The following is a 23,247-nucleotide window of genomic DNA, read 5'->3' on the forward strand; positions in this document are numbered from 1 at the left end:
GTGTCTGTGGAGAATGATCATCTCCAATGAGGCAATAAGAGAACAGTGCAATATTATGGCAGAGATCTTGAGGGTGTCCTCAGCAGTCAAGGCCACTTTCCTCAAAGCAACGGTTCTGAACTCCCTTGAGAAAGGCTCCGTTCTACTTCCCTCTTGTGATTTGGCGGGCATCTGCCAAAGTCCCACAAGTGCATCAATATAGTAGAGTTGCCAAAATAATCGCAAGAAAAGGGATGACATTTTCTGTGTTTCATAATTAATAATTATCATCAAGAACAAGTTATGAAATATTGAAAATTTCATCCCAAATAATTATTTTGGGAGTTTCATCATGAAACTAATTCATCAGACATTCTTCCTAAACCTTTTACACTCTGCTCCCCTCGGTGGCCATAAGCATGTGTCACATGCATCCTTGTTTTCATTCGAATATATTTTTAAAAAAACACTTTTGGGGATTTTAATTTAATTTTGTTTTCAGAATTTTTTTTATTGGTGATCAAGAGGAGGTTACACTCAACCCCTTTAGCTGAATTAGACTGAATACATTCCACTAGGGAATGACGGTTGTCTCCACAGACATGTCCCCAAACCCTCGTCTCCAAATTTTCAAAGGACAATGTGGACTTGATGCCTGTCTTCATGACTACCCTAGCAAGCCAGGTGACTCAGAAGACCTGCAATACCAATCCCAGCCAATAGAGATCTGAAAGCATAGCTGTTGCTAGGAGCTCATTCCTTCCCATAAAGCCCCTGAGGGTAGGGGTAGGAGGGTGACCAAATGCACAGTCAAAGAGGAGGGTCTTGAGACTTGCTTTGATGGAGGAAAGGGAGGGAGCGAGACAATGGGACTGTGGGATGGAGTTCCAGTGGGTGGGAGCAGAGAAGCTGAAGACCTGACCACCGATGGTGGTGTGGGTTGGCCAGGGGACATGGAGCAGGGCAGAGCCTGCTGAGCAGACAGAGCGGACAGATTGATTTGGCCTTAGCAGGTCACGGAGGTAGGAAGGAGCCAGGCCGTGGAGTGCTTTGAAGGCGAGGACAAGGATGTTGAACTCTATCCTCTGCATGGATGAGGGTTTTGGCAGCCTGAGGCAGTGGTGGAGCCGGGTAATGTTGCGGAGATGGGGGATGCCAAAGTGAATCATGGTACAGATGTGGGGTAGAAAAGACAGTTAAGGATCAAACAAAATTCCAAGGTTCCGGACTGGGAGGAAAGTGGAGTGGGCATCTTTGGATGGTAATGCTGCCTGAGGTGTGGAGGCTCTGACTGGAGCCAATCAGGAGAGCTTCAGTCTTGTTGATGTTCAACTGTAGAAAATTAGCTCTCATGCAGGACTTGATGTTTGCAGCAGTGGTTCTGGAGTCCAGGGTGTAGGCAGAGAGGTACAGTTGTGTGTCATCCGCATACATTTGGAAGTTGACCCCATGTCTGCGGATGATTTCACCAACAGGGAGCATGTCTCACTGAAGACTTCTTGTCAAATCTTCTTGTTATTTCCCATACTCTTTCATTTTCCTCAGTCATCTATTTAATTTCCTTTTAAAATAATTAAAGGTTTGATTGACAAAGATATGTAGCAGCATGCCTAGCTCAAACTTAAATATAACTGTGTGCAATTGTGTGATCTGAAGACTCCAATCTTCTCCTTTCCCCCTTCTCCCCTGTTCAGTGTCCAACTCCGGCATTGTGAAGCACTCCAGGATGCTATCCCATGTGAAGAGGGCTGTACCATTACACCATTGCAAGTTCTTGCTGTACAATAGTATGAGTTTTAACACTGTTTGATTCAAAAGGAAAATAAAATAATAACAATAAAAATAATAATCCTTGCATTTGATTCCTTCCAAAAACAAATGTCCAGAGGACATCTCAAAGCGCTTTATAGGATTTACTGTGAAGTGTTGTTACTATGTGTTCTGTAGGCAAATATAGCAGTTAAATTTTAGTTACCTGTTGTGGATTGTTTAATTTCCTGCACTGAATCTTCAGCTAATAATTCTCTTTCTTCTGATTTGTTTCCTCATTCACTACTCTGGGCTGTTGCTGCTTCATATTTTTGTGAAGTGCAGTCAGATCATCAGTAAATTTATTAATTGTGGAGGACAAGGGTGTCTTAATCCCAGTTGGTAAATACATTTACCAGCTTTGACATTGAGAACTCATAATGGGATTTTCCTATCATATGCTCTCATCACCAAATCCACCACATTTACCAGACACTCAGGTGCCCCAAAATTCTAATGAACTTAGTCTCAAGACCCAATGTCTTAAGCTTAACATAGTGCAGAATTTTGAAAACGTCTTAAATTAGTTGTTGATGGGGAATCTGATTTTTTGCATTCCCCAAAACAAGCTGGAAAACAAACTGAATTTAACAATTTTGCTAAATTTGTGCCTATCTAAACTTTTAAGATAATGGTCTTGCCACTAAATCCATGAGAATTTCAGGCCTCTGAGACAGGTAAATATATTGTCAGTTAAAGATTCAGCCTCAATGTGTTCTTGAGCACATTGTTCTAGTATACTCAAAATAAGGGTGATAATAAATCACTACATGTGAAATTTTTAGTACGCATCATTTGCTGTGTATTTTTGAGCAAATCATCACAGGTAACATATTATTTCATAGTGAAACTTTTATAGCAAACAGGAAACTGCACAGGAAATTGCTCATCCCCTGGGAGTCCTAATTTCAGGCCAGTTTGTTTTATCATGGACTTAGCATTAACCCTGTTTTTTCCACAGCCTTTTGGGAATATCCAGAAATCAGTAAGAATGTACCACTGACAGTTAGAACACTACATATTCAGAAAGATTACATAGAACTCTATCATGTGCATATCAACAATATCAAGCCCAGGTTTCATTTATTACTATTGATAAGATGCTGATGGTAAACGTCCTTTCAGCATCTTGTCTTTTCCTTTAAAAGTTTTTCCTTGTCTTTTCCACTTTCTTATAATAACTAACAGGCAATGAATTATTGAATAAAAGTTCAGCCAGAGCAGCAGTTGAAAAGTTTAGCTGCCACTGTGTCCGCCAATAGTGTGCGTCACTATACACTCCATGTCCATGACCTAACGTTCTGAGATAGGCACTGATCCATTTCTCCAAAAGCCACATCCCCAGATAAGAATGGTTAAAGCATTCCCCTCCTTCGGGAACCCAATTACATGGGAATACTGAAGCTTCCTCTGCCATATGTATTCTCCCAGCTTACAAGATGTCTTAATGCTGTGACCAACCCTGACTCATTGTCAACAAGGGGGAAAAAAATCACTATAGCTGTTAGCCTATCTTTTGAATCATTTACTAGCCATTATGGCGGCAGAAAGTGCTGTATTAGAACAGGAAAGGAGGAAAGCAGGAGGAGCGAATAGCTATCTGAAGGTTGTGAGTGAAGGCAGTGTGCAAGCCTGATCCAGTCTTAATATACAGGGTGGTTATTGAGGTTTATCCTAGAACAAAGTATTATTACCAGCAGCAGCATGAGCATTCAGCACGTCCACTCACTTCAATAGTTTTCTTCAGGTCAATTTTGTGCAGTTGCACTCAGTCTTCTTAGTCATTAGAAAATCAAGGGAATCCTCTTTGACCGTGCCTTCAGTCACCTTCTCTTCCTTTCCAGCTCAGCATCAAGCCACACCATTGTTAAGAGCTCCGAAATGCTACTCGCGCAAAGGCTGCTATATAAATACGAGTTATTGTTGCTATTAACATGTGTCTCTATCAAGCTTGAGCTAACCACCGACATCCCCACAATCCCATACCAGCTGGTTAGTAGTAGTTCCAGCTCATTCACTGGAACTCCCTTCATTCCGGCACATTTATCTTTCTGCTTCAACAAATACATCAACAGATGAGCTAAGGCAACATCATATAGGGATGAAAATACAATACAATAAATCTACATTTATATAGTGCCTTTCATATTGGGAGGACATCTCAAGCACTTAGCAACGCTAGATATGCACCCAAGATGGGTGCTGAGGGGGGTGAGGAGGAATATATACAATGTTTTATAACAGATTTGATATGATATGAAAGCAGCTATGAAAGAGCATTTCGCAACACAAAAACTCATTTTAACCACCTGCTGAGATTTACAATTGCTGCATATAGTGTGCAGCAAACTGGTGTCCCAATGTTGTAAAAATTAGGTTTGAGCTGAGTATTCTGGTAAATGCTCTTCTGGACTAGATCCTTCCTCATTTAAAGTCGCACATTAAAACTTTCCAATAGAGGTTCATTGGATAGCAACAAAGCTATCTGGTGAACATTGCTTGACTTTTCTCTCTAACCCAGTGGCATTGAGGTCAATTGCAACACTCCTACACCCAATGAGACCAGCTAATTCAACGCAGATCAGGAATCAAATCTATGACTTTCTGGTCTGCATCACTTACTACTACATCAGGTGATGTTTCTATCCTTTGTACCATTGAAGGAGCTTATCAATTCTTCTTAAACTCACCATGTGGCTGTTAAAGCTTAGTGTCATTGGCTAATGATTTATCACAAGAAGACAATACAATTACAAAAAGTAGCCTCTACATAACAATTACGAATTTTGTGATCAGCAGGGAATCAGAGATGATCTCTATAGAGCTCAAATTGTCACTATCCCCTTTTCCATCATCATTGCCAAACCACTTTCCAATCCACTTTAACCGTAGAGCTTTGTTGTCTTTAATTTATTATTGGGATAGACATCCTAGCTCAGTTGATTGAGTGCTCGACCAGGGACTATAATGGTCTGGTTTCAAATCATTAGGCCTCCAACTTTTTAAGTTGATAAAATGATCTAATAAAGGGTAGGAAAGGCTGAGAGAAAAGTCATTTAATTTTCAAGTCCTGGACTCTGTTACTTGGTTGTAAGTACAGTAAAGGTATACAAACGGGATATAGAAATGAAACTCAGAATACCTTCAGATGTGCAAAACAAGAATACATAGGTTTGGGATTGTAAAATGCAATTTCTGAACAGATATCAGGAAATATTTATTCCCCTGAAGGTAATTAACAACTGGAACAGGTTTGCTGGGAAGGGTGGTTGAGGACAAGACACGGGCTCGTTTACGAAATAGCTTGATGCTTTTATGGGAGGATGGTGAACTGGATATTCTGCATTCAAGATAGGAAGAAACTCCTGTGGTGGGAGTGTCGTTAATCAGAGGAACCAGATTTAAGATAATTGGCAAAAGAACCAGAGGGGAGACAAGGAGGATTTTTTTTATCCAGAGAGTTGCTATGGTCTGTAATGCACTTCCTCAAAGAGTGGTTCGAGAAGATTCAGTAACAGCTTTCAAAAGGGAATTGGATAGGTACTTAAAAAGGAAACATTTGCAGGGCTATGGGATAAGAACGGGGGAAGGGGACTAGTTGGATAGCTCTTTCAAAGAGCCAGCACAGGCACGATGGGCCGAATGGCCTCCTTCTATGCTGTAAGATTCTATGATCAATGGCCTTCTTCATCCTTCTTGTGATCAGTATCCAGTGATCCAAAACACATGTAAAAAGTAAGGCAACAACTAGTGTCCATATATGTGCAACAATGTCTCTAAGCCACAATCTCGTTGGGTATGCAACACCCTCACATCATCATTGGTTCCTCACGAGCATGGAAACAAATCTGGGATTTTCAAAACTGAAAGCAGAGCCGAACGAAGACTGACACCTCTATTTACTGAATTAAGTAGCACGGCAAGAGTTCAAAATTTAAATATCTCACGTGCTCACCTCAGCATAGCTGTACCTATTGTTACCATTAATACATCCTTCCCCTCTTTTAGGTCACGACTGTAAACCTTCCTCTTTGAGTGTGCTTACGGTCACCCCCTCCCTCCCCACCGGCCCGGTATGAAGCTCGGCCACGGTTAAGGATACCAAGACGTTGCCCCGCATGACGGGAGCTCTATAAGCGCAAGTTGTTGTTATTTTTTTTATCAGCCTGACTAAAGCTAGGCGAGTGATTATGTTACTATAATTTATACTGCGAATCTTCTGTGCAAAGACTTTATTCAGTCCCATTCCTGCTCCAGGCAAATCAAAATAAAACGTGTGGCTGTCCCAACATGGGAAACAGCAACATTTTTACAGCACTTGTGGGGGTCAAAGTTTAGACTTGATTTTCTCCTTTACTTATTCCACACAGCTCAGGAAACTCTCACTAGATAATTAATCAAGAATCGCATCACTACAGATCCTGTTTCAGACATCATTTTCAAAAGCTGGGACTCGAGTTGTTTACAGAATGAATGCTGCTGCTCAGAACTTCAGTACATTTTAGGGAGAGAGACTCTTCATACCCAAAGTGCATTGCCATCTTGCACATGCTCAGTCTTGTGGTGAGCACCCCTTGTTTACAGTGAGATGGTTCTGTTTTATTTGAGGAGACATTGGTTCTTCTGCTTTAATCTACATTTGTTTTGAGTGGTACATCATTGGTGGCTGTTTCTGGACTCGGTGACGTGATCAAAGGGGCATCTTTGGCAGCATCAGAGGAAGAGACACTTGAATTTTCTTCAGTCAAGCAGCGTGCGGACTTATTCAAAAGGTTCAGCTGTTCTCGGGAGATCTCGCCTTCCAGCAGCAGCCTGTACCAAGCAGTTTGTTTCAGTGCTAGGTGCAGGCCAGCACTGCTATTCTCCTTCACAACCCAGAGCCGTAAATTGATTTATTACAAGTCCCCCTCCCCTGCCAGCATATTGCTCTGCGATAGCTGTCATTCCATTTACTGCAGTCGTTGCTTCTCTGTCTGAAACGCTGAGCTGAAATTTTTTTGCTCCGGTTGTAAATAATGAAATAGAAAAATGGATTTTAGTTCATCGTCTGTTTTCGATCAGCATAAAGGTACGGATGTTTTCAATATGAGTAAATAAATGAACGGGGTACATGCTTGCTCAGATTTCTGCTGAACTGTATGGGTTTCCGAGCTATGTGCGTGGGTTCTTCAAATTAAGGTAGATGGTTTGAAGAATGAGCCTCTTAATTATTAAGTACATTGATGTTTCTTACCTTGTCGGATGTGTTTTGGGAATAGGACATACAATTTCTATATCACAATTACGTTTAAAAAAATCTGACATTCAAATTGTGGGTGGTCACAGTGTTCCACTGATAACCTGAGGACCACAGGAAGAAAAACCAGTTTGATAAGTTAAATGGGCAAATGTTGAATCATAATTCATCCACAAACATTGCAAGACGCTTCAGTAATATTTAGATATACATATGTTTATACATTTTACTTTATATTTATCGAGAAATTAATAAAGCTATCCTTTTTTTCAGAAAGCCAAATGGCATTTAATAACCTCCAGAATAGTGTAACTGAAATGTGCTCAGTTAAGTGACTGTTCTGCTGTGCTGTCTATATTAAACAAGAAATACTACACATTCATGTTTTGTCAATTTTCGTTTAACCTTCAATACTGTGTTATTATGTGTGTCTTATTATTTGTGCCCTTATTTAATTTATTGCTGTGAACATATGTGGCAGGAAGGAAATAAATAGGGCTTGTTTAACCCTTTGAGGTCTGTAATATTATCTGTGCATTGAAACTGAATTTGTAACAAGGTAGTGTTTTGAAATTTACATCATAAATCCAGTGATTGAATCAATTTTGTATGTTTCTGTAAGGTTTGCAAATTTTGGTTCAGTATATTCACGAAGATGTCAAATTTTAACCTCTCGACTAGCTCGGGCACTTAAGCACTGGACTGGGAATTAGAAGATACTGGGTTTGAATGCTGCTGAGTTTTCTCAGCAGCTCCCCCTATTGAGGTTGATAAATGAATACTTCTTGTGGGTGGGGAGTGAGCAGTGTCTCCTTGGGGTGTCACTGCCTCTGAGGTGATATGCCTAGTGAAGCTATGCAAGTCCATAACAACCCAAGAAAGAAAGTTTGCATTTTTGTAGCGCTTTATTCGTTGATTAATCTGGGGAATTGCTGGGAAGGACACTTGGAGGCACGCCATTCCCTTATCAAATAGTGTCATCCAAGCTTTAAAATCTACCTGAGGACAGGCAGTCCTCATCTCATTCAAAAGATTGTGCTCTCTGACAATGCAGTGCTCCCCCACCAAGTCTCAACATAGGGCTTGAACCCACAAACTTCTGAGTCAGAGAAGAGTCAGGCTGACAGCTACAACCATTGTTGATGGTCAACCAGTCTATGTGGCACATCAATAAGACTTGAAACAACAATTTATACAGTGCCTTTCACATTAGAAGGAAGTCTTAAAGCTGACTGGTAGCGTGGAAGGAGGGGAACTGCGGGTGGGGTGAAGGTGACTCAAAGCTTGATTGAAAAGAGTTCTTAAAGCGGGCTTTGAAGGTGGGGAAGACGGGGACAAGGCAGAGAGTGGGGACTGTGGGTGGAGTAGTCTGTGGCTTACTCAACCTGCACTAAACTCCATACCCCCATTGCATCAGTTCTAGCCAGGCTCCACTGGCTCCCTATCACCTGAATCGAATTCAAGATCCAACAACAACAACACCAATGACGTATTTATATAGCGCTCTTCATAGCATCCCTGAGCGCTTAACAGTGGTTGAGTCTGACCCTGAGCCAAAGAGGGAGGTAACCATAAGCACGTTCAAAAAGGAAGGTCTTTAGTGAGGATTTGAAAGTGGAGAGGGAGGGGGCAAGGTGGAAGGATTGAACGAGAGAGCTCCAGAGTTTCAGTGCGTAGTGGCTGAAGGCACAGCCACTGATGGTGGAGCGGATGGGACGAGGGACTAATAGCAGGCCGAAAGCTGAGTGGAGGCAGTGGGTGCTGGAATGGGGGATAAACAGGTGGGATAGGTAATCCGTTCGGTAATTGGAAGCCAGTGGAGCCTGGTGTGATGGGTATGGAGTTTTGTGTGGGTGAGTATCCGGATAGCAGAGTTTGGGATTCATTTAATTTTTTTGTATGGTGGTGCTGGGGAGATCAGCGAGGAGGGCATTGGAATAGTCCAGCTGGGAAGTAACAAAGGTGTGGACGAGGGTTTCGGCACCACAATGTGATCAGGTCCTATATCGGGTGCAAGGATTATTAATAAAGATAACTGTGTGTGATTGAAGAAATGATAGAGGATACATTAGATTTTGGAAATAATACAGTGAATCAATCATGTGGGTGTAAAGATATATTTGGTGCAGAACAAGAACAGGAAAAGCAGAGGATATAATTATTAGTCATAAGATAAAGAATCTTAACCTACATTTATCTTAAGGAACAATGGTAAGGAACAATTATTACACTACAATAGAAAATTACATTTGTATAGCTCCTTTCACATGGGAGGATGTTCCAAGTCGCTGGGCAGTCAGTGATTTGGATCCGAGCAGGGGCATTGGGATCAGAGATGGTGGTGGGCAGGATGGGTGGCCGAAGGCGTGGTTAAAGAAGAGGGTCTTGAGGCATGCCTTGAGAGAGGCGAGAGACGGAGCGACGCAAAGGCAATGTGGGATGGAGTTCCGAAGGGTGGGGGTAGAGAAGCTGAATGCCCGACTGCCGATGGTGGGGCGGGCCGGGCAGGTGACCTGAAGCAGGGTGGAGCCTGCTCCGCTGAGGGAGCAGACAGGTTGATATGGGGTTAGCAGGTCACAGAGGTAGGAAGGAGCAAGGCTGTGGAGGGCCTTGAAGGTAAGGATGAGGATTTTGAATTCTGTCTTCTGAGGGATGGGGAGTCAGTGGAGCTGGGCAAGAGTGGGGGTGATAGGGTCGCAGGTGCGGGAGAGGACACAAATTGCAGAGTTCAGGATGATCTGCAGCTTGTGGAGGGAAGAGGTGGGAAGGCCGACAAGCAAGGAGTTTTGACATGGTCAAGCCTGGATGTTGATACATACAGAAAATCAAACATGAGTCTTCAGTGTTATAATATGTAGCTACATCATTGCAGCTACCAGTTTATTGGACTGTTGGCTGCAAAGTAAACCGGGCTGGATCATAGCATCAACAGCCTCAAGGTATTACAGAGCCAATTCTGTTTGAAGAGACTCATCCTGTAAGATTACTGCAGTATCAATATCACCTGATTAAGCTGTTGGGAATAACTGCTTCTTTTTCTATCTTCATGAAGGATCAATACCATATCCCTACCTTTTCCAAACGTCAGAAGAGAATTAGTTTGGAAGTGCTATTGTGAGATGATAAAATAATATTCCTTGGATCTGATATAGCATCTTACCGTGTTGTTGTAAAGTCTCAAAGCGCTTCACAGCAATTATACATCAGAAAGGTGTGATGCATACTTTAGGCACTGGAAAATCATTGAAAATAAACTTCAAAGCATAATTTTTGAACAAAAGATGCAGGAACTTGATATCTGTAATTACTGTGTGTAAAGATCAGGCAACTCTTATTATTACAAATGCATGAAGACTGGGAAAGCTGTCTTCTGTCGAACATATGGGGTGTATGGAGAAAAGACCGGGTGGTGGTGGGATTGAAGCGATATTCTTACTCTGTAAATCGATACAGATTGATGGGCCGAATGGCGTCCTTCTGTCCTGTAGGTTTCTGCGTTCAGAGGCATAGTGTTGATTTCCGTGAAATGCAGCTTTTGTCAAGAGAATTTGTGATAAGTGAGTCATGAGGTTTGGAAATAATGGTAGTTTTAATGCATTTTGTTTAGTTAAAATCACTGATCTGTATCAATCTAGAACTGAATGGTAGTCATCGCAAAAGAATGAATAGCCACTTTGCATCAGTACCTTAATATGTGCAAAACATTACCAATGCTGTCTATTATCACCCACTGAGAACCATTCTTTTATAAGTATCAGCACAGTGCATAAATGAAAGTGGCTGTTTATTACCTTCCTTTTACAGATTGTTTGCGATCCTATTTATAGATCATAAGTAGTGATTTCAATTCAGGTTGTTTGATTTCTATTTGTTGTTTATGACGAAAGGGTAATGGAACCTAAAATTTGCATAATTGTACTGGTTGAACTCAAATATGAATCCATAAACTGCCATTTGTTAACAAGTTGTTTTTTCCAATGTAGTTGAACCTTTAAAGGAAAAATGTCTCCTGCAGAAAATGACTGACAGAAAGATGCACGCATATCTTGGTATATATATATATATGTTAACATTTGGTTAAATACTTACGTTTTAATGAGCCTTCTCAGCTGCAGAATTGTTTGCATGAATTCCTCAGGGTTATTAGATGATAAGATAGATGTTTAAAAAGAATCTTTAGGGAAGTTGGATATGTAGCTGGATGGAACATAAGTCTAATCCTGCCTGAAACTGTTAATGTATTCCTCTTCCTGGCCAAGAATTAGACTGTCATTGCCTGGCTAGCTTTCCCACTGCTTGTCCAGCTAAGACCACCCAACCAGTTAGCGATTTGTCTTGCACGGTCAACAGGAGCTGAGCGGGAAGAGTCCCTACCCCCAGTAACTGGTCTGACCTTCCAAGTCCTGCCGATGAGCCAGGCTGGCTGGGTTATCATCAGCAGTATCCTGGTGTAGTGGATCTGCCACCTAAGAATGACCAAAACTTGTTTATGATTTGGTGTAAAACCACCCATATTACTGTATTCCCATAACAGTATTGTGCTGTTTTAAAAATTAACTCTTTATCTTGGCCTCCACCATCTTTCCTAACCACGTGCTTTAGAGGTTGCGATTCTGGAAGATGGGAGAGGGAACTTTTTGTTATTTGTAGTTTGAGAAGCAACCAAAATTGGATAGGTATGGCAGTAAATGAATGAAATGTCCTTTGAACCAGGCCATTTAAACCAGCGAATTTCTGGAGTGAATCTAATCCAGTGCTGATGTTTTTGTCTTTTGTCTGCTCTGTCACTATCTGGTTGTTTGAAGTATAAATGTTATAAAGTATAAAGTATAAATGAAGCACATGGGAGTTTTTTCACTAATTGCTTCTTTACTTGTCATTCTTTGCCTTCATCATGTCCAGCCTAGACTATTTGAATTCCTCCCTACACAAGCAGCAGACCATCCAAAACTCTACAGCTCGTGCACTTGTGTCCTGCCCATCCTCACTTGGCTCTACAGGCTCCACAAGCCCTTGCGGATTGATTTCAAGATTCTAGTCCTCATAATTCAATCCCTCCCTCCTTTTGCTCCACCTTACCTCTGTAATTTCCTGCAACCCTACCATCTTGGTCATTCCATCCACAAGGAGGACACCGGCCTGCTTCACAACCTCCGCCTGACCGTTTAGCCATTCTGCCTCTGCATCCCGGAACCCCTCTTCTTCACCCATCCCTCCCCACCTTTAAAGCCTGTCTTAAGACCTTTCTTTTCAATTGCATTTTTGATCACCATTCCCCCCTCCCTCCGTAGCTCTACCCACCCACATCTTGGGCTGCTAGCTGGCTCTGTCAAGCGCTTTGAGACCTCATGAAGGCGCTGCATGAATGTAAAACTGCCGTTGTGTTGTTTTGCAAGGTGACTCTGCAGAAGAAATCGACCTGAGTGTGGTTTATCATGCAGCTTCTATTGGAGACATTAACACCCTGACAGCAGTCATTCGAGAGGATCCTTCCATATTGGAATGCTGCGACAGTGAAGGTAAATGTTACAAACAGACTTTGTTCGGTGGTGCGTGATTTGTGTGTGTGTGTGTGTGGTGGTGGTGTTGTGTGTGTGTGGTGGTGGTGTTGTGTGCGTGTGTGGTGTGTGTGTGTGCGTGGTGGTGGAGGTGTGGTGTGTGTGTGTGCGTGGTGGTGGGGGTGTGGTGTGTGTGTGGTGTGTGTGTATTATGAAGTCCGATTGGAGGTTGGAATCACATGAAACATTACAAAAGGGTCCGTTCATCAACCAAAAAGAAAACCCTTGTTGTGCCCCATAATCTCTTTATGTGGTGGACCTCACACTGCTCATGTGCAGGAAGCGCTGTTGATGTCATTTCGTGAAGAAGTATTACAGGGTAATCAAAAAGTCGTGATAACTACCCTATTATCTAAAAATATATAGCATCATTTCTTTAAGACTTATTAGACATTGTAAGGGTATCACGGCTTTTTGGCCACCCTGTATTATTTCATGAAAAGAAACTGTTTGTGACATTCCCATTCATTTAATAGCCTCATTTATATTTGCGGTTTTCGCCTACAAAATATACAGTCAATCCACTTCACTGTATTATGCTGCACTTCCTACAGTAACAAATGCACTTTTAGAAAATGCTCCTCAAAACCTGTCTGAAGCAACAGCAATAAACATGAACTTCTCCCTAGCCAGAAGCCTGAAACGCAGTGATTTGAGGAAATAGTCTGCATCAATGGATACAATGATGATTATAGACAATAAGATTTTATCATAATGTAATGAGGCTAAAAATTGGGAGACAAAAGCATCGTGGAGACAATTGTTTACAATTTATTTTCAGGATCGACTCCATTGATGCATGCAATATCAGGACGGCAGCTTGATACAGTGAAATTGTTGCTTAAGATGGGAGCTTCCATCAACACTGAAGATGCTTGCGGAAGAACTGCATTGTCTCTCGCCACCTACCTGGTAAAGACTTGGCTGAATTCTATTTGATTTTCTATGAGTTTTTCTATCAATAATAGCTTAAGGAGCAATTGCAAAGTTTCTCGTAGACTGTAGAAATTAAACTGCTTTGCAAAATAGTATTGACTGTCCACCCAGGTCATGATGACTAAGCTGTAGAGTAGAAATTCCACTTGGATCAAGATTTTCTCTATTTATGCAGCATTTCAGTGCATCCAGAATTTGGCAAATTCACTCTTAATTTTTAAGTCACTTTTCTGTAAGTTCTTTAAAAGAAACTTACCAACACTCGGCTTCAAAATTAAGGCCTTGTTTAATAATTTGCTAAATTCGGCACATTCTGAAATGCTCAGGAAAGGTAACGACTGTATTGAATGGAGAATAACAGGAATGTGACTAGATTTTGTTTTTAAAAAAATCCAGTTTGTAACATCAAACCATTCTATATGATACGTACAACATTACAGGACAGAAACAAACCATTCAGCCCAACTAGTTAGTACCATTGTTTATAGTCCACATGAGCCTCCACCCCTCCTGCTATGGTGTTGGGGAAACCCAACACAGGTATTTGTTCAAATAAAAATCTCCCAAGTTCTTAATGATGAAAGCAAGTGTACTGAGTGAACACTGATGGAAGGAACAAATGTCTTCTTGTTATAAGGGCTGGTTAGATGGCTGTGTAACTCTGCTGCGAAATGGTGCCAAGCAAAACATGCCAGACAAAAACGGCAGACTGCCTCTTCATGCTGCCACCTCAGAAACTGACTTCAGGTAAGGGCACAGTTTTTATCTAAAACAAGAGCGATTTTCCAACCATTGGTACACTTTCCAAACTTGTTAAGTGAGGAGCACATTACACTGTCCCCTGTTTGCTAGTAAACTTCTCAACCATAGCAGTGTGAGTTTATAAAGTGTAATTTAACAGGCGGATTCTTAGTCTGTGCTGGTCAGTAAATTTTCCAACCTTGGCCACATGAGTGTAGGCGAAGATTAGAGTCGATAGATTAGGGAAGACTATTTACAATGTGATAATGAACTCACCACAGGATGTAAACTAACAAAAGCTCTTGGGAAACTTTTTTTTAAAATTGCGTGAAACTAATAGTCTCTGGAAAACAGTCTTGCAAAGTGCTGCCACCTGGTCCAGCTAGGAACAGCTGTTCTTTTCTAATCCATTTTCTTTAATTAAATGCCTTCCCCCAAGAACCTCTGATCATTGTCATGTCATAGCTATACCATCAAAATAATGCACTTTCTTGTAAATCATTAGAAATGATTGACAGCAAGACATATTTAGGACCAAAGTTCAGATGTAAGGGCTTGTGTCCTTCTCAGGGACACATTTCACATATGGGCCGAATAAAGAGATGCTTTATACATTTGTTGCAGTGGATCATCTGCTTTAGATATAATTTATGTGCTATGGGACTAAGGGTGGGGAGAAGAGGATACAAAAAGGCAAGGTTAGTAGAGTGGAGATGTCAGAAAATAGCTTTTCTGATCACCTTTGGGAATCGATGAGTATTTATGTAAAACCTTGCCCAAGTAGATCAACTGTATGGGAGAATTCTATGTTACGATAGGTTTATATGATCAGTGCAAGAAATGGGCTTGATAAAATGAGGATTACTATTGCAACAACATAACATCAGTAAAACTAACCTGTTTCATGACAGTCATTTCTCATTCTATTCTTTCTTACAATCTTGTGGATTTCATTTTTATTTCAACTAAATGTTATTTCTAAATAACATTTTATTTTCAAATTTAATTAAGTTGCAATTAATCCCTTTTTAAATACAAATGAAAAAAATTTAAAGGAAAGAAGCGGTAATATGTGGAGCTTAAATTGTTCTTTTGCAGAATGTATTTTTTTGTATTACAGTTGAACCTCAAACTTCTACTAATTTCAATTATCCAGGATGGGCCAGGGTTTCTACGTGAGAGCATTATTATCTTTGTATTCTGTAAAGAAAACTAATAATAACCTTAAATTTAGTAAACCACCTCATGTTGGGAGGACATCCCAAAGCATTTCACAGGATATACTGTAAAGTGCAGTGACTGTATGCTTTATGGGCATCCATACAAATAGATGCAGCAGCCAATTTATACACAGCAATGTTACACAAACAGCTACGAATGACCAGTTTATTCAGGGGATTGTTGACCATTGGGATCTTTAGTGTAGCTGTAAACACAGATGGGGCCTCAGTTTAATATCTCATCCGAAGGATGGATACATTCATCTTCTGTTAGACATTATTCTGCAAGCATTATTAAAATTTAAAAGAACACTTGGAATGCAAGAAGCATTAGCTTCTTGCATTCCAAGTGTTCTTTTAAATTTTAATAATGCTTGCAGAATAATGTCTAACAGAAGATGAATGTATCCATCCTATAAGATGAATGTATCCATGTATCCATCCTATAAACTCATCAGTAGTGATAGGAGATCTTAGTAATTGAATAATTTATAGAAACAGTGGTTGCTACTATTATCACATATGTCTACATTAAATTCTTCGAAGATTAGCAGGACTTTTTTGCTGTCTGAATTTGCGATAAATAGACAAAGCCAGCAAATGAACATCTCATTGGCAATACTCAGGGGGAGACATATTTATTAAACAGAAGTGGTTTTGCCAATGTTGTCAGTCATGAGTAAAATACTCATACAAGCTCACGCTGTCCTCTAAGGATTTTGCACAGTATCCATAGATACAACATGCTTTGCAAAAAGCAAGAGCAAGATAAATGCTGTGAATAAATCCAGCCTTCAAATTAGTCCTGAGGGAATAATCAGGTGTCAAACCTTTTTAATCTAAAGAGTAAATTCGTGACTGGGCAACATGCCAAAAAATGCTGAGCACCACAATTACTTCCACTAAACTGCTGGCTGGATATTATTTACTGTTTCATTATATTTCTTCAGAGATGTTATTGGAAAAATCATAAAAACAAAACAATTCAACATGTTGAAATATATCAGTTCTATAATTGCAGATTATAGGGCAGCAGCGATGAGGAGCACTCCAAGTGCTGCGAATTCAGCTTTTAATGCTTGGTTTAGGTTTTGGCAGTGAGTATTGCCCTTCATACCACCGCACCTTTCATCTTCCTGATTGACACATTCTGAACTGGTTCTGCTCTGCACATGTACATCAACCTGATGTTTTCAGGTTTAATACACAATGAAAACACGCTATGCATGCAAAGTGTAGTCTTTGCATGAACACCATGTCTTCATTGTGGATTTACCGTGAAGTGATTTATTTGTAGGTGAAAACGGCTGCCCATTTGCACACAACAATGTCCCATGAACAGCTATGAATTGAATTACCAATTTTAATTGGAGGATTGTTGGCCAGGATCCTGGGAGATACTCCCTTCTGTTACCGAGCAGTGCCATGGAATCTATAATGTCCACCTGAACAGGCAGATGAGAGCTATAAGTTTAACATCTCCAAAGGATGGCACCTCCAACAATGCAGCACACCCCAGGCACTGCATGGAGTATCAGCCTAAACTATGTGAGCTCAGCTACCAACTTGGGGCTTGAACCCACAATCTTCTGCCTCAGAGGCAAGAGTGCTACTGACCCAGCTGATATCTTTCAAGTCAGGAGGACATCTCAAAATGCTTCACAGAATGTATAGTGAACTGTAGTTACTGTGTATTTTGTACGTAAACGCGGTAGCCCATTTGTGAAATTTAATAATAATAATAATCTTTGCATTTGATATAGCACTTTTCACGTCGGGAGGACATCCCAAAGCGCTTCATAGAACACACTGTATAGTGAATTGACTGTATATTTGTGGGCGAACGCGGCAGCCAATTGCGCACAGCAATGTCCCACAAACAGTCGTAGATTGAAAATGACCAATTTATTATTGTTTATGGTTTTGGAAGGATTATTATTAGGCGTGTGGAGTAAGGAAACTTACCCAAGGTTTCGCCCTGCCTGGAATTGAACTCAGGTCTCTCGCTTGCAAAGCGAGTGCTCTAACCACTGAGCTACAGGACTTTGTGCACAGATAAAGGAAAATCCAAGACACTCAACTCTTTACACTGTGGTTTTGCTGTCATGGGCAAATCATAATGAAAATGTGCAATTCACAGTACCTTGATTCATCTATTGCTGTAATAATAATCCTTGCATAGAGCACCTTATCACGTCTTTGATACATTTCAAAGCACTTCACTTAATATACTGTAAAGTGAATTGACAGTACATTTTGTGGGCAAAATGTGACAGCCAATTGCGCACAGCAATGTCCCACAACAATGACCTCAATTTTAAATGTAAAAAATTTTTTTAGAGGGATTATTATCCCCGGAAAAGCGATCCGAAAAGCGACTAACAACTGCGTTCCTACTTACTGCTAGGTGAACAGAGGCGTGTGGAGTAAGGAAACTTGCCTAACATTTCGCCCTGCTGGGAATCAAACTAGATCTCCAGCATGCAAAGCAAGTGCTCTAACCAGTGAGCTGCAGGACACTAAGCCAGATCTGAAATTGGTCATCCCTGATGTATCACGGTAGCTGAACAATCAGCAGCAGAATGCACAGTGTCATCAGAATGCTTGGTATCATCACTCATGTAATGTGAGCATTTTGATCATGTCAGGCAACCTTCAGGTGCCATTTACAACCTATTTCAACCAGCCATGCCTATTTAATTTGATTTTATCAGTCATGGCAGGCCCGTCGCTTTCTAATGTGGTGAAAGGAAAGAGATTAAATAATCCATTAGTCTCTCTTGCAGCTAAATAAAGAGGAATAAAGAGGCAGCACTTCTTTTACATCAGCTAAATATGAACTGCATGTAAGTACTGTATCTCCTTCAAATGTTTTATAAAACCTGTCTTTGATTTACTCCAGAGTGTTGGCTGTACTGTTGCAACAATCAGTTATCAGCGAGATAAATCACCAGGACAACGAGGTGAGTGAAAAGCTGTTATTGCTATTATCAAAGTGGTACATTGTCGGATTTAACCCTTTGAGAACTCTCTTTCTGCAACAACAACAAACAAAAAATTACATTTGTACAGTGCCTTTCACTTCGGGAGAATGTCCCAAGGTGTTAGATAATAATCCTTGCATTTGATATAGGGCCTTATCACATCACCGAGATGTCTCAAAGCGCTTCACAGAATATACTATAAAGTGAATTGACTGTATATTTTGTGGGAGAAACGCACTGCCAATTGTGACAGCAGTGTCTCACAAACAGTCGTGGATTCAGTGACCAAATATTCTGGTGCACCAGAATAAATAAACAAGATTATATATTTTTAGTTTATTTTCAAGAGTGCAAGTTAAGTGGTGTCAAAGCGCTTTGAGATGGCACCCCGAATTAAGGGCACTGTATAAAAGTTGTTGTTATAATATGGTTTCAAATTCTGGTTTAAACATAGGAACACAGAAGATTCAGCACAGAAGGAGTACCGTTCGGCTCATTGAGGCCTTGTACCTAATCTATGTATTTTGGGCAGATCAAGTGAAGGAAATAAATATTAAACAAAAAAACTTTGTGTTTACAAGATAAAAAAATTAGAATAATGATTCTTGCATTTGATATAGTGCCTTATCGCGTCTTTGAGACATCTCAAAACGCTTCACAGAATATACTGTAAAATTAATTGACTGCTCTGTAGCGTTATAGCAGATTATAGGCTAAACAGATGCTCCTTGAAATTTATTGTCAAGGACATGTGCAAACAGAGTATTGTAGGAAACTGTCTATACAAAGCAGATCTTTCAGTGTATTTGGGGATATTTTCTGTAAAGTTAATATTAGAGCTACAAAATATTACCCCACATGAAGGACACTAAATAATAATAATAATCCTTGCTTTTGATATAGCACCTTAGCACATCTTTGAGACGTTTCAAAGCGCTTCACAGAATATACTGCTTAGAGAATTGACTGTATATTTTGTGGGTGAAACACAGCAGCCAATTGTGCACAACAGTGTCCCACAAACAGTCATAGATTGAAGTGAGCAATTTTATTATTATTTTATTATTATTATAAAAAATCACATTGCTTCAAATTTTTTTAAAAAAACAAGATTGCAGTTGGCTCTTTTCTTGCCCGCTTTACATACTGCTCAGAAGAGTATTAATCTGCACTGCCATTCAAAGTGGCAATACTATTTGGTTGTAATGTTCTGTTTGTATAAATGAATAATTCAGATAACTGATTGCATTATTTACCTGTCACAGAGTGCATGTCACAGGTCCAGAATAATAGCGACACTTATTGTATACCTATTAGAAACCCTCGAGTTTCTGACAGATGTTGTGAAATGCTTCCATTGAACTCTGTCCCAATCCACCTAATAAGTCCATCCCTACATCCTATCTGACTCCATAGGTTGGCATTTCATGACAAACAGAACCAGAGATCAGCAACTTGTGAAATGTGCAGCTGAAAATTCTCATCATAGTATAAATCTTCCTGCAGGGGTCAGCATAGAGCCGTCATTCAATATCTAATAATAATAATAATAATCCTTGCATTTGATATAGCTCTTTTTACGTCGGGAGGACGTCCCAAAGCACTTCACAGAACACACTGTAAAGTGAATTGACTGTATATTTGTGGGCGAACGCGGCAGCCAATTGCGCACAGCAATGTCCCACAAACAGTCGTAGATTGAAAATGACCAATTTATTATTGTTTTTGGTTTTTTTGGAGGGATTATTATTAGGCGTGTGGAGTAAGGAAACTTGCCCAAGGTTTCGCCCTGCCTGGAATTGAACTCAGGTCTCTCACTTGCAAAGCAAGTGCTCTAACCACTGAGCTACAGGACTCCACAATCTAGTTATAATAATAAAATAGCAAAACATTAATCCCTGCATCTGATATAGCGCCTTTCACATCAAGAGGATCTCTTAACGCGCTTGTGGAGACCTGTAGCATAGTGGTTAGAGCACTCGCCTCACAAGTGAGACCACCTGGGTTCGATTCCCAGGCAGGACATAACGTTGGGCAAGTTTCCTTACTCCACACGCCTGTTTACCCAGCAGTAAGTAGGAACCTGGTTGTTAGTCGATTGGCGAATCACTTTTCCGGGGGTAATAAACCCTTCAAAACAAAAACAAATTTAAAAAAATAATAATTTGGTCATTTAGTCACTTCAATCCACGACTGTTTGGGACACTGCTGCTGTGTTTCGGCCACAAAATATGCAGTCAATTCACTTTACAGCATATTCTGTGAAACTCTTTGAGACGTCTTGAAGATGTGATAAGGCGCTATATCAAATGCAAGGATTATTATTATCCACAGGATATATTTAAGGCACTCTGAGACGCTACCCTGCGTGGAGGGTGCTACATAAAGTGTGAGTTATCATTGTTATAAAGTCATTGTAAAGTGTAATGACTGTGTAATGACCCCCTGTCTGCGGATGATGTCACCAAGGGGGAGCATGTAAAGGTTGAAGAGGAAGGGACCAAGGACAGAGGACCACCACACAAGCCTGATACAAAGTTATTAGGTATTTAATTTGCAATGTGCATTCGAAAAGGGAGCGGAAAGAATTCATTTGTGCTCCTTGGATCCACCTGAGAAGATCGATTGGGTCAGTGATTTCCAAAAGCATCCAGAGAGTATAAAGTCCAGAGGATAAACCTGACAGCTGTGGGGAGATGGTGATTCTACCCACTGGAGGATCTGCCAAGCACCAGGAGCCTGTTTGGCACGAAATCCAGCTTCACAGAGGTTTAAACGTGATCGGATTGCCCCTCGGCATCTGAGCAAAGTTCCAGAGGTTTTGCCTGAGAAGCTGTGAACCTCTCTGATCCTGTGATCAGATGATTAGCCCGTGACCCTTTCTGCAAGGACAGGTTGGTGGGTATCTAAGGCAGTTTAGCTGATAAAGATGTTAATATTTGGATGGGGGGTTTATTGCATATTCAATTTCTGCAACTGCTTTAGTGAATATCGTAATTTGGACCCCATTTTGATACTACTTGTGTAGATCTGCTTTGTGATGGTGGCACATCTGAGAAGCACTCTAAGCCCTGTGTGCATCTCGTTGTGGTCACTGGCAAAAATATCCAGTGCGTTCTTTAGGAAATCGTGCATGGTCACAAAAATGGCTCCAATGAGATCTTGTGATAGAGGTCCACGACTCTGTGTGACTCTGTTTACAGCTCAGACACCTTTCCCAGAAGCCACCCAGCAGTTATGCTGCTAGACCTGGACTTACCTAGACTAGTGCGAGTGTTTGGCGGGCGGGGGGATTCTTGATGGCTCCACAGACCAGAATCAGCACTGTTTAGCCAGCACTGATCTAGAGTCTAGACTGTAGACAGCTTCACTGTTTACCATGCCCCCCTCCCGCCACCCACTCTCATTTTGGTGTCATCTGCAAATTTTGACACCACCATTCCTATACCTGAATCCAAATCAGTTGCTTTAGCTGAAATGCATGGATCCTTGCTGGCTATTCAGAGAAGAACCACATCAGTAAAATAGTCACTGTTTTAAAGTGTGTCTGGCTGTTGCAGAAAGCCTCCCACGATATCACTGGGGGTAGCACCCATACTACAATATAAATGTAGCATGAATAAATACTTTAATACTAAGTTCCTTATTGAACAGAATAAAGCAGTTGGAATTTTCTAAGGGGTTGAATCATCTGCCAACATCTTGGCTCACCCATAAAGAATGCAAATTAATTAACAGTAATTCACTGAAGCAGAGAATGGCAGTACAGGTGTCTTAATCGAGGGGATCCGTTCAGCTGTCTCCACCCTCCCAACTGCCACTCCCTCCCCATCTCTCCTCCCACACTCTACCCATCCCTCCCTCCAATCTTCGAACCTGTCTCCCCCTCCTCTCTCATCACCACCATATCCAGCATGAAACACACCACCTGCTCCCTTGACCTCATCCTCACCCCTCGCCTTACCTCCCAGCTCCATCTCCTCAACCCTCTATTCTCCAACAACATCAATCTCTCCGTATCATCTGGCATCGTTTCCATCCCCTAAAAACAGTTATAATCACCCCCATCCTGAAAAAACCTTCCCTGATCCCATCCCTGTTTCTAACTACTGGCCCATCTCCAACCTCCCTTTTCTGTCCAAGGTCCTTGAAAGACTTGTTGCTTCCCAGCTTCACTCCTTCCAATCCTACCACTCCCTTCACGAGCCCCTCCAATCTCAGCTCTGGTCAAGGTCACAAACGACATTCTGTCCATCTGTGACCAGGGCTCCCTTTACCTTCTCCTCGACCTCTCTGCTGCCTTCAATACCGTGGACCACTTCATCCTCCTTCACCGCCTCTCCTCTCACCTCAACCTTCAAGGTTCTGTCTTTGAATGGTTCAGGTCTTATTTCTCCAATTTATCTCCGCCAACAGTTTCGCTTCCAGCCCTTGCACAGTCTTGTGCAGTGTTCCTCAGGGCTCTATCCTCAGTCCCCTCCTCTTCAATATTTACAATTCTATCTCTCTGCCTCCACCCTCAATTCCAGGACAACTGACATCTGTCAGACATAAAGTCATGGATTAGAGGAAACTTTCTAGCGCTGAATGTCAGCAAGGCTGAGGCCTTCCTGATTGGCTCGCGCCAGCGCCTCCGCACCTCAGGCACCGGCAGCATTAGCAACCATAGATGCACACTCCACCTCACCAAGCCAGTCAGGAACATGTTCAACCCTCAACAACATTGGTCTTACATCACATTTCATTTACTCAATCTTTACTAAACTAAACAACAATCTTTCGCA

The 23,247-nt window shown here is 41.1% G+C and overlaps 1 protein-coding gene across 1 annotated transcript in view; it reads left to right on the forward strand.

Annotated features, from left to right (window-relative positions):
* The first annotated feature begins 6,816 nt into the window (after positions 1-6,816).
* Positions 6,817-23,247, forward strand: part of ankrd55 (ankyrin repeat domain 55) — a 34,146-nt gene continuing 17,715 nt past the window's right edge. Inside the window, exons 1-5 of the mRNA XM_007892238.2 lie at positions 6,817-6,856; positions 12,421-12,543; positions 13,364-13,494; positions 14,156-14,265; positions 18,382-18,442. Of these exons, the coding sequence (XP_007890429.1) occupies positions 6,817-6,856; positions 12,421-12,543; positions 13,364-13,494; positions 14,156-14,265; positions 18,382-18,442 (465 nt within the window). The remainder of the gene's footprint in view (positions 6,857-12,420; positions 12,544-13,363; positions 13,495-14,155; positions 14,266-18,381; positions 18,443-23,247) is intronic.

This window comes from Callorhinchus milii, unplaced genomic scaffold (assembly GCF_018977255.1).
Source record: "Callorhinchus milii isolate IMCB2004 unplaced genomic scaffold, IMCB_Cmil_1.0 Scaffold1, whole genome shotgun sequence".
Classification (NCBI taxonomy): Eukaryota; Metazoa; Chordata; class Chondrichthyes; order Chimaeriformes; family Callorhinchidae; genus Callorhinchus; species Callorhinchus milii.